Below are 12,334 nucleotides of genomic sequence, written 5' to 3'. Positions count from 1 at the left end.
TAGTCCATCCTTTCATCTTAGCTCTAAATTTTGTCTCTGTACTTATATCCTTTCATAGGTATTTTGTTCCTTATTCTAAGGAGGAATGAAGTATCCACACNATGATTTTCCTTCTTGGTTTTCTTGTGTTTTGCAAAATGTATCTTGGGTATTCTACGTTTCTGGGCTAATATCCACTTATCAGTGAGTGCATATCTAGTGACTTCAGCTATTCTATGCAACTGTTTATCCATTGTGCCTTGCAAAGTACTGTACATATATGGTGGCTGTAAACATAGAATCATATACGTCAGTAAATATATGCTAGGATTAGTCAACCACCAAATCTATTTTTCATAGATGGATATAGATTCTTTTAATAATGTAGACATTAGTTTCACCTCATATGAAACATGCTTGTAGCCTAGACTAACCAAGGCCCTTCTTGACATAAAGTATATAGTTAAGTCACAGGCATTTGCCCACTTTCTAATCAGTGATGCTTTTATCTCCTCTTCCAGCCAAAAGGAGATTAAATTAAAATCAAAGTAGATTTATATCAGCTGCGCATCTATAATATTTTGCTGAAAAGTTTTATGTATGCATGAGATTGTATAGTCCAGGTACCAGCCCACCCGATAATAATGTGCCTTCATGTGTTGAAAGATTCCATTCAAACACATCCTGACTGTCCAATAGTCTGCCATGCTCCTGCTTCTAGAACAAGCTACATGATTCACACCTAAACACTGAAGAAGGAACTGTATGCCGTATTCATCTGGTTGACCATTCCTTGAGGAAGTCAGCCTGCAAACTGTCATTTCATTTTGGCTAGACTTTGTTGACTTAGCCACTTCATAACTTTATTACTGCCAGCTTGATTTTAATTTGAATGGAATCTTTCAACACATGAAGGCACATCATAGTTATTTTTAAATGAATTACTGAGTGATTCACTGGCGAAACATTCTGGGGATGCTAGAAACATCACTTAGATGATTTAATGTACCAAATGAAGGTATATGCAGCTGGCAAATTTATTGTGGCAACTTGACTTGCAACATATGACCCAATAATTCTCAGAGCACAACTGTCATGCTCATTCTATCTTACCTCCAGCACTGGGCATCCTGGAGGGGTCCTGATGAGAGTTGGATTTATTGCGGTTTTGATTTTTCCGTTTGCTGGCTGCTCTCACAGATCGAAGAAGTACCTCACTGGCCTTGAAGAAGGCCACCATGAACGGCTGTTTTGACTGAGGTCCATGTCTTCCCACAAGACCAGCAGATTTTACATTGATGCTGCGTCCTAGAACATAATTTATAAACATGTGGTTTATGAGAAAGATAAAGTAGTGTGAATGAGCTCTGTAATTCTTTGAAGAGAAGGAAACAATTTAAGCATTATCAGAATGTTTTCTTTATAGACTTTATAAACTAAGGATTGGATTCTCATAAACCTTGATATTTATTATTAAATAAATATTTAGGCATATTTGTCTCTCTTGTCCCTCTACCACAACATAGAACACATAGAGGCATACCAGGTGGCATCCCATGGCTACTCTCACTCACTGACACTTATTTAGAACTCAAGTAAAGTGATAGTCTTGCTTTCCATCAGCCTAGAAATGTCCACATCAAATATAGTTTCCAAAGTCAACTCTGGGCTTTTCTGCATTAAAGGCGCTATAATTTTCTTCTCTAAGTGACAAAGATTGAATGCCTGAAGGGAATTTCTACTTCTTCCAGCCAGTTTCAGCTTTTCTTGGGTAAGTCAGTACTACTAGCAATTGCCCTCTTACTTCTGGCCAATGTCAGGAAACTTCCCAAAGTTGTTTACTCTCCCATTAGCATTCTTCATGTCATTCTGGGAGACTTCTGGAAATAAAGCCTCTTGTGAACTCCATTCTCATTGTAAAATGTTTTTGAACAAACGTGGAATTTTTTTAAATTTTTTATTGATTCTTCACATCATGCACCCCAATTTCACTCATCTCCCCACTGCTTCATACCCACCCTCCACCTTTATAATCTCCCCACAAAAAGAAAACAAGATAGATAGATAGATAGATAGATAGATAGATAGATAGATAGATAGATAGATAGATAAACATCTTGCTGTGGATGTTGTTGTGTGTCACTATGTGTCACATAGTATACCTTTTATCTATATATCTTGCAAATGGCCATTGCAGTGAGTCGTTGGTTTGGTTTGAGGCTTCTGCTACACCATCAATACTACATCTTCACCAGAACTCCTCTTGGATATCCTGTTGTTTACCTGTGTCATGGAGATCCTGCAGCTTTGGATCTGCAGGAGAGGCCCCTTCACATGCTTCAGCAGTTCATAGATGGGACAGATGTTGGGGTGGACCAACTCAAAGCCCGGGGTCTAGGCCAAGGTGATAGCTGAGTTGGTCAACCTGCCAGCTCTCCTACACCCACACCACTAGGGTGTGTTCTCCCACTTTGCCCAGGAGAGGGGCTGGACAGGCACTCAGTAGAGTGGCCCTGCATCTCACCTGGGCAGTGCTGGAGAGATGGCCTCAGTAGTGAGGAAATTTCTAAATTCCTCTCCCAGTGAGTTTCCATGAACTGAAAGTTGCCTGAGATTTCAGAAGACTCAAATGAAGTCTGGTGACTCTTAATACAGAAGGAAATTCTACGTGAGCTTATCAATGTTTGCTTGATTTGTACTTAGTTTATATCTTAGACCCTTGTTAATCTGTGCATATGGCTGCACATCAGAGAAAGAGGGAGAATCCAGAGTATATTACAAGTCAGGGTGTCCTAGGCTCTAGAAACTGAGGTAAATTAAACTGCCTTTCCCATGGAGTAGCAATAATATTTATAACTGTACCAGTATGTTTGGAGTACTTCCTCTGAGTGTACTAGATAATTCTCTGGGTGCTTCCTATGCATTATTTAAATATGGTTTCACAAACACTATAGGAGTTAGTTACTACTATGCTCCCAATTTAAAGTAATTGTCACTTTAAATTATATGTTTATATAAAATGAAACTAGATGATGTATATAATATATGTGTAGCTAATATATATTCTATACTATATATACACAAAGAAAACCATTGATTGGCTTCTAGTTCCACAGAAATCACCCAAAAACAAGGTGAACTGTTTAGTTTTCTGCTGTAGCTTTACAGGGGAATTACTCAGACTTATTGCAATTACTAGTCTAGATATGAAGTTACTGATCCTGTAAGGGTAATATATAACATAGCTTGAAATATGTGCATGATTGACTCTGGCTTGCCCCTTGAGAAATGTGCGTGCTTTCTTAAAATATTTATTCAGCCAAGACTATCAAGCAGCCTCCACTACAAGACCAAACCAACCAGAGAATAAAGAAAAGGGAAGCAACCCTCTAAGACAGCATCAGTATCATTTGACCAAATAAGCCCTTGATTTTAAGAGAGTGTATTTTGGCAACATAAACAGTTTTTTGTGCACGTGGATTGTACAGAGAGACTTTCTACCATCAGAAAATAAGTGTGTGTTGCAAGAGTTCATACAGCTGTTGTGAGGGACACAGAGGTCCTTCACATGTTGCGATGCTAGTTCCTAAAAGAAAGTTTGCACCAACCCAGGCAACATGGGTATCGTCCTATAGCAGAGAAAAGCTGTCTCACAAGCCCTTCTGCAGTCAGTCCTACCAGGAAAAGGCTTACAAATAACCCAAGCAGTAAACCTTAAACAAATAAGCATACAAGTTTCCCTTTCAAATGCAAACTTATGGTGGCTCTGTGCCAGAATGTATATACTCCTTAGAAAAACTTTATCATTGGCATAAATGAAAGAGGCAGCTTGATTTGTGGTTAGAGCAGTTTCCATTTTACTTCCACTGTAACAAATGTATTAATTCAGCTCAGACTTCCTCCTTCTGGCAGTCCTTGTGCTGTAAAAAGAGAAATTAGAAGTTCCAGCCAAATACCATACCTTGAACTGACCCACTTCAATACATAAACACTTTTACAACGTGTTTATTCAGGTGTAGCCCTTGAAATCGGTTTAAGAGTTTCCAGCAACAGAGAACTCAGCAAAAGAAAAGAAAATGCAAACTGAGAAACTTGACTGCTGTGAAATAGAACTGGCAATCTGCTCTTCATTTTTTTTTTTTTGTCCTGTTTTGAAATATAACATAAAAAAGTATTTGTTGAAACTTTTACTTTGATATTTTAACGAAGTGTTAATTTAACAGTAGCTAAACTTTACTTGTATATGTTGATGACTGCAGGGACCATTTTTAATATATGATCTTTCTGATTCTGAAACAGGTTACTGTAAAGGACTTCACAGTGGAAAAAATGGTTTTCTAGTCATTACAATATGCATTGACTATTATAATTAAAAAAGCACTTAACTCCACATTCCAAGTTTCCTTCTGTTTGCAAAGTTTCTTTTTTTTTTCTTAATTCCAAAGATTCTCAGTATTTTTGGTTTTAGCTATAGAAAAATAATACTGCTTTAAAAATATCTGTTCATAGAACATATTATATATAATAAAGATAGTGAAGATTTTTAAATTTATTTTATTATTTTTAATCTTATGATTAAATGTATAGTATATGTTAGGTATTGGAAATATGAAATAGATGAAGCCTAAACCATTATCATTTAGGAAAACTGTGTTTTTTATATTACCAAAGCTCTTCAAAGCTGTCCTTGTTTGTATTCATTTCCAAGTTAGAAAAATAGAGACAATGACTGAAAAACAGATTGAATATGTAATGGAAATTAAATTGGGATGTGAAATTAAATGACCACTAATTTAGGGAAGGTAAAGATGTTAGCCTGAATCCACAGTTGGGCACATTAGGACTCACACATGTCATGCAATGGCAAAAGCTTAACAGCTTCAATCAAACAGGGATACATTTGAACAAAGCAACAGCCTACACAATGGGAAAATATTTTACCAACTACATATATGATAGTGGAATAATATCCAAATTATATAAACAACTCACCAAACTATATAGCAAGAAAACAAATAAAACAGTTTTTAAAATGGGATAAAGATCTAAACAGAATTCTAAATGAGGAAATTCAAATGACTGAGAAACATTTTTTAAACGTCTGCTATCCTTAGCCACCAGGGTAATAGAAATCAAAACTACTTGAGATTCCATCTTACACCTAACAGAGTGGCTAAGGTCAACAACACAGATGAAAGCTCATGCCTATGAGGATGTGGAGCAAGAGGAACATCCACCCATTGCTGGTGGGAGTGCAAACTGGTACAGTCAGGCAGTCGTAGTCCCTCAGGAAGCTAGGAATTGATCTACCCAAAGATTCAGCTATACCACTCTTGGGCATATACCCAAAGGACACTTCATTTTACCACATAGACACTTGCTCAACTATATTCACTGTTGCTCTATTTATATTATCCAGACATTGGAAGCAAGCAAGATGTCCCTCAACAAATAAATGTGTAAAGAAAATGTGGTACATTTACACAATGAAGTAGTGTTACTCAGTCCTTAAAAAAAAATGAAATCATGAAATTTTCAGGACAATTGATGGAACTAGAAAATATCATCCTGAGTGAGATAACCCAGAACCAGAAGGACAGTTGTATTTATGTATGTATGTATGTATGTATGTATGTATGTATGTATGTATGTATTTGCTTATATATAAATATTAGCTGTCAAATCAATAATAATCAAACTAGAATACATAGAACCGTAGATGTTAAGTGTAGAGTAAGAGACTAGGAAAGATGGAAAAATCTCCCTAGGAAAAGGAAAAAGAATACATAGTTATGAATGACTGGGACAGGGGCTGGAATGGGAGGGGCAAGTGGAGAAGGAAAAGGCAGATGAGAAGGAATATGGGGAGAAACGGCTGAAAATAATAGCCATTTAAGGGGCAGTATGAAAACCTATTACTGTAGAAGCTTCCTAAAATATACACTTATATAAAAGCAATCTAAATGATATCACCAAATAATGGGAGAGAGAACCCCAGGTGAACATCTTTTGTCACCCATGAAGCTTCCAGTACCAATATTTGGTCCTATAAAATCTGGTAATTGGCCATAGGGGTTCCATAAGAATCCCCAAACAACCTAGGCTGTTGCTAACGTGGAGATGTTGACCTCGTGTCTATATAGAGACTTCACCCCAGTGTTCTAGCTTCTTTGGACAGGAAAGTGCTCTGCGTACAACCAAAGGTAGAACATATACATCAAACCAGCTACAAACCCTTTGGTCTCCTGCCTGAAAGATACGTTAGTGAAATGATGGTCCAAAACTGTGAGAATAACAAGCCAATATCTCATTTAACTTAAGGCCTGCTCAAACCCAAACTCAGCACTGCTTGGGTAACCAAGAACCTGAGACTGGATAACCCAGGGACCTAGATTAAAACCAAATGCCACTGTTTAAAAAGTGGTTGGGGAGGACTCCTAATAACATTCTGCTATAATTATAAGTCAGTGTCTTGTTCGGTCATCATTAAAGAAGCTTCCTCCTGCAAGAGATGGGAACAAACACAAAGACCCACAGTCACACAGCAGAGAAAGAGACCTGGGAACACTCAACCCTAAACAGGATGTCTCCATCAAACCCTTTGGAGCAGAGAGATTCCTACAGAAGAGGAAACAAATGGAGTGTAAGAGCCAGGGGGATGGAGAATATCAAGGAAACAAGGCTTTCTAAATCAACATGATTGAATTACAATGAACTCCCAGAGACCTAGGCAGCATGCACAGGGCCTGCAGGGGTCTGAAGCAAATGGGGTCCTAGGGCTGAAAGAAGACACATGCCCCCATCCCTAACACAGAAGCAATGTCCAACTGATAACCACTTGCAAATAAGAATCTTAGTTTCCTCCATGGGAGACTCACTGGGGAGACAAACTAAGCTTAAATGCAGGGTGCATGCCCAGGTTGGCCAACAGAAAACAAACTCAGAGGCATCTTTGGAGACTCCTGTCTGCAAGTGTCATAGTGTCTCATAATGTCATGTCAGGGCTTTTCCTGTTGAAAAAAACTAAGATTATACTTATATATTTTCTCTTATATTGTTTTCCATTGCAGTATATGTTTGCATATTTATTATGGTTTCCAGTTTTTATGGTATTCCTGAATGTGCCTCTGTTTCTCATGCCGTCTCTTGGGCTTTCTTACTTCTGGTTGTTTGTTTTTTTCCCATTCCAATGTGTGGTTTTTTTTTTAATTTTTATCCTATTTTAAATTATTTTATTAGTATCCCTTAGAAGCCCATTTGTTTTCTAATGAGAGACAGAAGAGGGTGGATCTGGATAGGAGGGGAAATGGGAAAGAACTGGGAGTAGAGGAAGGGGAAACCATAATCAGGATATATTATGTGAGGAAAAAGCATTTACTTTCAATAAAGAGAATGGGGGGGGGAATGAGCTATTTAGAGCAAGGTACTAAAGACTATCAAGAAGTAACCTTTGAGTCTGTAAGTCAGGGTTGTTTCTAGCTCTATTACAATCAAGTCTTCTCTAATCCCAGAAACAAAGAGAAAATACAGCAAGTCTTTTAAATATAAATTTCTGTAAAATGCTAGGAGCTAGTCCTCCTTTGGGACTTGGTTAGCAGAGTGGCACAGTAGACAATACATTCTCCCTGTGTGAGAGGGATGGAAGCAATAGAATGAGGTCTAAAATGGTCTTCTGTATCAGAATCAGAGGCAGCAGAGACTTCAAAGAATCAGAGGAGCTCTCTAGGTTAATAGACCAGCAATCAAAAGACATTAGCAGTTCTGTACTAATGCAAGAGATAATGCTAAAGGAGAAAATAGCTCCCTTGTATAATACCATGTAGGAAATCTATGTTCTTGGCAGGGGCAGAGATGCAATGAGAGGATAATGGGAGGCAAAGAACTTGGTTGTGAGGAGTTGTTCAAGTTTAGATACACATATGTTCTCCCACATGTGAGGAAGAGGGGGAGAGAGAGAGAGGTGAAGAGGGTTGAAGGCTTGCAGAAGAATGTGGCAGCCTTCCAGTGCTCTCACTAAAGGCTTCTAGAGACAAAGAGATGCTGTTTATGAAGAATAAATTCAGCTAATGTTTAATACCTCTTTATTTGTTCAGGAGTATCAGCTAGATGGTCCTTAGAGTTCAATCCTAATACCAATGCATCCACAAAATAAATCATGTGAAGATGAAGATGCTGGGGATTATGGAAGTAACTGCAGTGTGTGAGGTAGTCTGCCTTCTCTGGCAAATAGAAGTGTTTGATGCCCATAATTGCAAGGCTTTTAAACTCTTTTAATGAAGAGACAAGTGAGCTAGCAGGCATGCATACAAAAGCAATATGCTGGGGTAAAGCACAGAAACAAAGGACTTTCTGTCCTAGGCTTCCAAACTTTTAAAGTAGGTTTATGTTCCTTTTCCAAGTCCTGACTCAGCCAATCAGAGGGTTGTGCTTCCTTGGTGACTTGGCTCTAAAGAGACCAGTCAGANTGAATCCCNAGATACCTGTCAGTAACTCTGGAGGAAATACCCATTTGTCAAAGTGGGAACATTTTGCAACACAAAACTGACTTAATCAGGTTCAGAGGATGAATGGATTTGTTGCATCAGGAACTGCTATGTTAGATTGTACTTGTGTCTGGGATGTATCTAGGGAATAGAGATTAGACTCAGGATAAATGAAATTCTGGGTTCAATATTCCAGAATCTTTGTTTCCAAAATAGGTAAAGCTCTCACTACCTCTGAATTTTTGTCATGCAAAATCATCTTCGCCATTAAGCAAGCCAGGTTGTTTGAAATATTGTTATTTGAAATTGATAAAAATCTTACTTAAAACAACTACTGGTATTTGTTTGTTTGTTTTTNTTTGCCTAGTGTGTACTTCAAGAGCTTCCAGNTAAATGTTAAGACCCATACAATTATGAGACCATCCACTTGACAAATTAGAAAGCCAAGGCTCAGAATCATTGCCCAAAGTGGTAGAGCAGGATTTAGATCTGCTTCACCAAAACCCAAAGCTTATATATATATATATATCTTCTTAGATCTCAGTCATGAAGCATGAGGTCACTTGCAGATATTTCAATAAACCTGTGTTTAGCATTTCCCATGTGTCTGCTAACTTACCTCTGGGTATGGATTCATCCATTGATATTAACTGAGATTCAAGTCTCTCAATCCACAAAGCTCACTTTTTCACTACCAAATATCTTGGTGGGTTTGAATACATACAAATCAAAGCTAGAACACAGGAATAGAATGCATTTTGAACAAATCTATGTATTTAAGAGGCAGAACTGAGTAGACAGCACTTCAGGCTTGCCTTAAATGACAGCAGGCAATAGCACATAGCTGGAGATTTTGAAGTTTAATAAATGGTTAGAAATCCTGACTGTAGGACGTTGAGATTTTTACCATACCAGATTAGACATGCCAAATAGATAAACCCTGAAGATTCCATTGAAGATCCAAAAGAGGGGCTGATGAGATGGCTCAGCGGGTAAGAGTACCCGACTGCTCTTCCAAAGGTGCAGAGTTCAAATGCCAGCAACCACACAGTGGCTCACAACCATCCTTAACGAGATCTGATGCCCTCTTCTGGAGTGTCTGAAGACAGCTACAGTGTACTTACANANAANAAANAAAAAAAAAAAAAAAAAAAAAAAAAGAAAAAAAGAAAATCCAAAAGAACAGGGAAGCCTAAAAGTAACTATGGCAGTGACAGTGAAAAGGGGGAATAGAGTATAAAATCTGTCCCAATGTTTCCATAGAAGAGAATGACTAAGAAGCATTTTCGCAGACTAGGTATTGTATGTTCTACCTAACAGGTTCCACTAGCAGTGCTTGGAAACTTTAACCCAGTCCCTCGTGCTTAACTCAGGAAAACAAAGTGAGAAGGTCCCAGAATTATGTTTGCATTGTGGATGGATGAGGTGCCCTTAAAGTCACAGTCAGAGCTAGAATCTCCTTTTCCTATCCCGTGACAGTGACCCATTATAACCCTCACCAATGGGTGTTTCTTCTATCTGTGAAGTAAATAAAGTGTTAAAAAACAAACTCCACAGGAGATAAAAAAATAAAAATAAAAAAAATAAAATAAAATGCTTGGGTTATGAAGCACAGTAATTAATTTTTTTAAAGTATAGGAGCCTAGAATTTTATGCTGGCACTGGTATTATCTTTTTGCCTGTAGAATAAAGAATCTCTGTATGCAAAATGTCATCCTATTGTACCTTAAAATTGTTGTGCAGGTCCCAGGTGATAAAAAAAGAAAGAAAGAATTGTTAGCATATACATGGGCATTTTTTCCACTGCTTTATTAGTTACAGTGTGGGCAAATAATAGTATCTACTAAAGAACAGATTACTTCCTAAAATAGATATCACTAGAAAAATAAATGAGACTGAACTCCACTCTACTAAATTTTGTTCTGTAATAGAGAATGGAGATTTAAGATTTCAGTTTCTACCACTCCAAACTTACTGGTTTGAATAAACACTGAGAACAGAGAGTTGGGGCAAATTCACCAAGAATCCAGCTGAGTCTATTTCAGATTTACCGTAGCAGAGAAGTTAGAACACTGTACTGTACCAAAGGCCTATCCTAAACTTCCTGCTTTATATTTCTAGGTGATTTCTTCTGGGAAAAAATGTAAAGTCAAACATCTTTAATTCTTTCAAAACAGGGTTGTTGAAGATATTCTGACAGAAAGCAGAGTTGAGCTGATGCACCTCTAAGTACCTCTAGATCAGGCCATTTTGTTTCCCTGGAGGACACGCAATCTGAAAAGAATTCACTTAAGAATTTATCAGAGTCTAAGTGTTGATATCCCTCTAAGACATTAGGATAAATTCTCTCAACCTTCCTATAAACCTACTGCTGCTGACTGACTAACCCAGAACACCTGTGATGGAATATGAACAAATTAAGTCCCCTGTCTTTGAAGCAAGGTATACAACACCCATTACTGTCGACTACACAAAAAGCAAATCAGTCCCGTGTTTTACATTGGCATGTCTGCTTGATCTCAAGTATGTTCAGCCTGTGGTAAGTTCAATTCTAATACACATAGCCATGGATTCAGTAACACTAAAATACACTTGGATTTTGCCCTTTTTGGAAACCAATTATTTTAAATGTATAGAGTTTTCTGCCTACCATATATACTAAATTATGCTCATATTACATTTTAAGCACTTTAGTCAAGATATAATTTTTATCTACTTGAATTCCATACATACTTAAAGTCAGTGTGGCCTAAAATTATGAATCTTCTAATCTAGCTACAGATTTCGACTTTGATGAAAATATGCATAGCTTGGGTTATATAGGAGAAAGGCAGACCTAGTTCCAGATATAAGCATACAAACTTCTAGTACTCCAAACATAATTTAACATGGCTGCTCAAGTTCTCACAGGATTCACACCTACTCAAAATTTCAAACACAAACAAAAAAGGCTTAGATTTTAAACTATTACCTGAACCTGAAAGGTAGGTGGTATTTTGAAAAAAAAAATTAACTTTAGATCACATGGTTAGATTTTTCTTTTAGCAATTCTTCATATTCTGATTAATAAGTAAAGTGTAAGAATAATGTCTTTCCTGAAACTCTGGGCTATCATTTTTAGAGTGACATTTAAACGAGCAATTTTAAACTAAGCATTCTCCTTTACATGTCATACATATATAATTCTATGCCATTTTTAAATATGTCAAAAAACAAAAGATGGAATGAATGGACTAACATACCAAACAGGTGTAGGACTCTATGACTGACAAATTAGGGAGAAACGACCTCTCAAGGGGCTGGAGAAACAACTTAGTGGTTCAGACGTCCTTCTGTGTTACCACGAGGACCAGAGTTAGGAACCTCTCAGCACCTATTTAACAAGCAGAATATCTGACAAATGTCTGTAACTCCACTCGTGAGAGATCTGACTACCTCCTTTGTCATCTTTACATGTGCGTGGGCAAGCAACACACACACAAACACACATGCATAGATGCACACACACAAACATACACACATAGACACAGAAGCACACACACATTTTTAAATATGCATAATACAGAAGTCTCAAAAAATATTGACAAGCATGTCCTGACACACCGATATACCCTGAGAGATGGAATCTTTCTGTGATTAATAAATACGGCAGCTGAATGTCGAGTATAGTGGCACATGCCTTTACTCCCAGCACTCTAGGGAGACAGAGGTGGGCAGACTTCTGTTAAGTCTAAGGCTAGCCTGTTTTACATAGTGAGTTCTGGGGAAGCCAGAGCTACATAGTGAGACTTTATCTCACAAAGGAAATGAAGGAAGGGAAGGAAGGAAGGAAGGAAGGAAGGAAGGAAGGAAGGAAGGAAGGAAGGAAGGAA

The 12,334-nt window shown here is 37.7% G+C and overlaps 1 protein-coding gene across 1 annotated transcript in view; it reads right to left on the bottom strand.

The window, feature by feature from the left end:
* Nucleotides 1-12,334, bottom strand: part of Bmp5 (bone morphogenetic protein 5) — a 125,219-nt gene that overhangs the window by 26,451 nt on the left and 86,434 nt on the right. Inside the window, exon 4 of the mRNA XM_021206415.1 lies at nucleotides 1,093-1,287. Within this exon, the coding sequence (XP_021062074.1) occupies nucleotides 1,093-1,287 (195 nt within the window). The remainder of the gene's footprint in view (nucleotides 1-1,092; nucleotides 1,288-12,334) is intronic.

Source organism: Mus pahari, chromosome 10 (genome assembly GCF_900095145.1).
Source record: "Mus pahari chromosome 10, PAHARI_EIJ_v1.1, whole genome shotgun sequence".
Classification (NCBI taxonomy): Eukaryota; Metazoa; Chordata; class Mammalia; order Rodentia; family Muridae; genus Mus; species Mus pahari.
The sequence above is the reverse complement of the archived record's forward strand: the minus strand, read 5'-3'. Positions and strand labels throughout refer to the sequence as shown.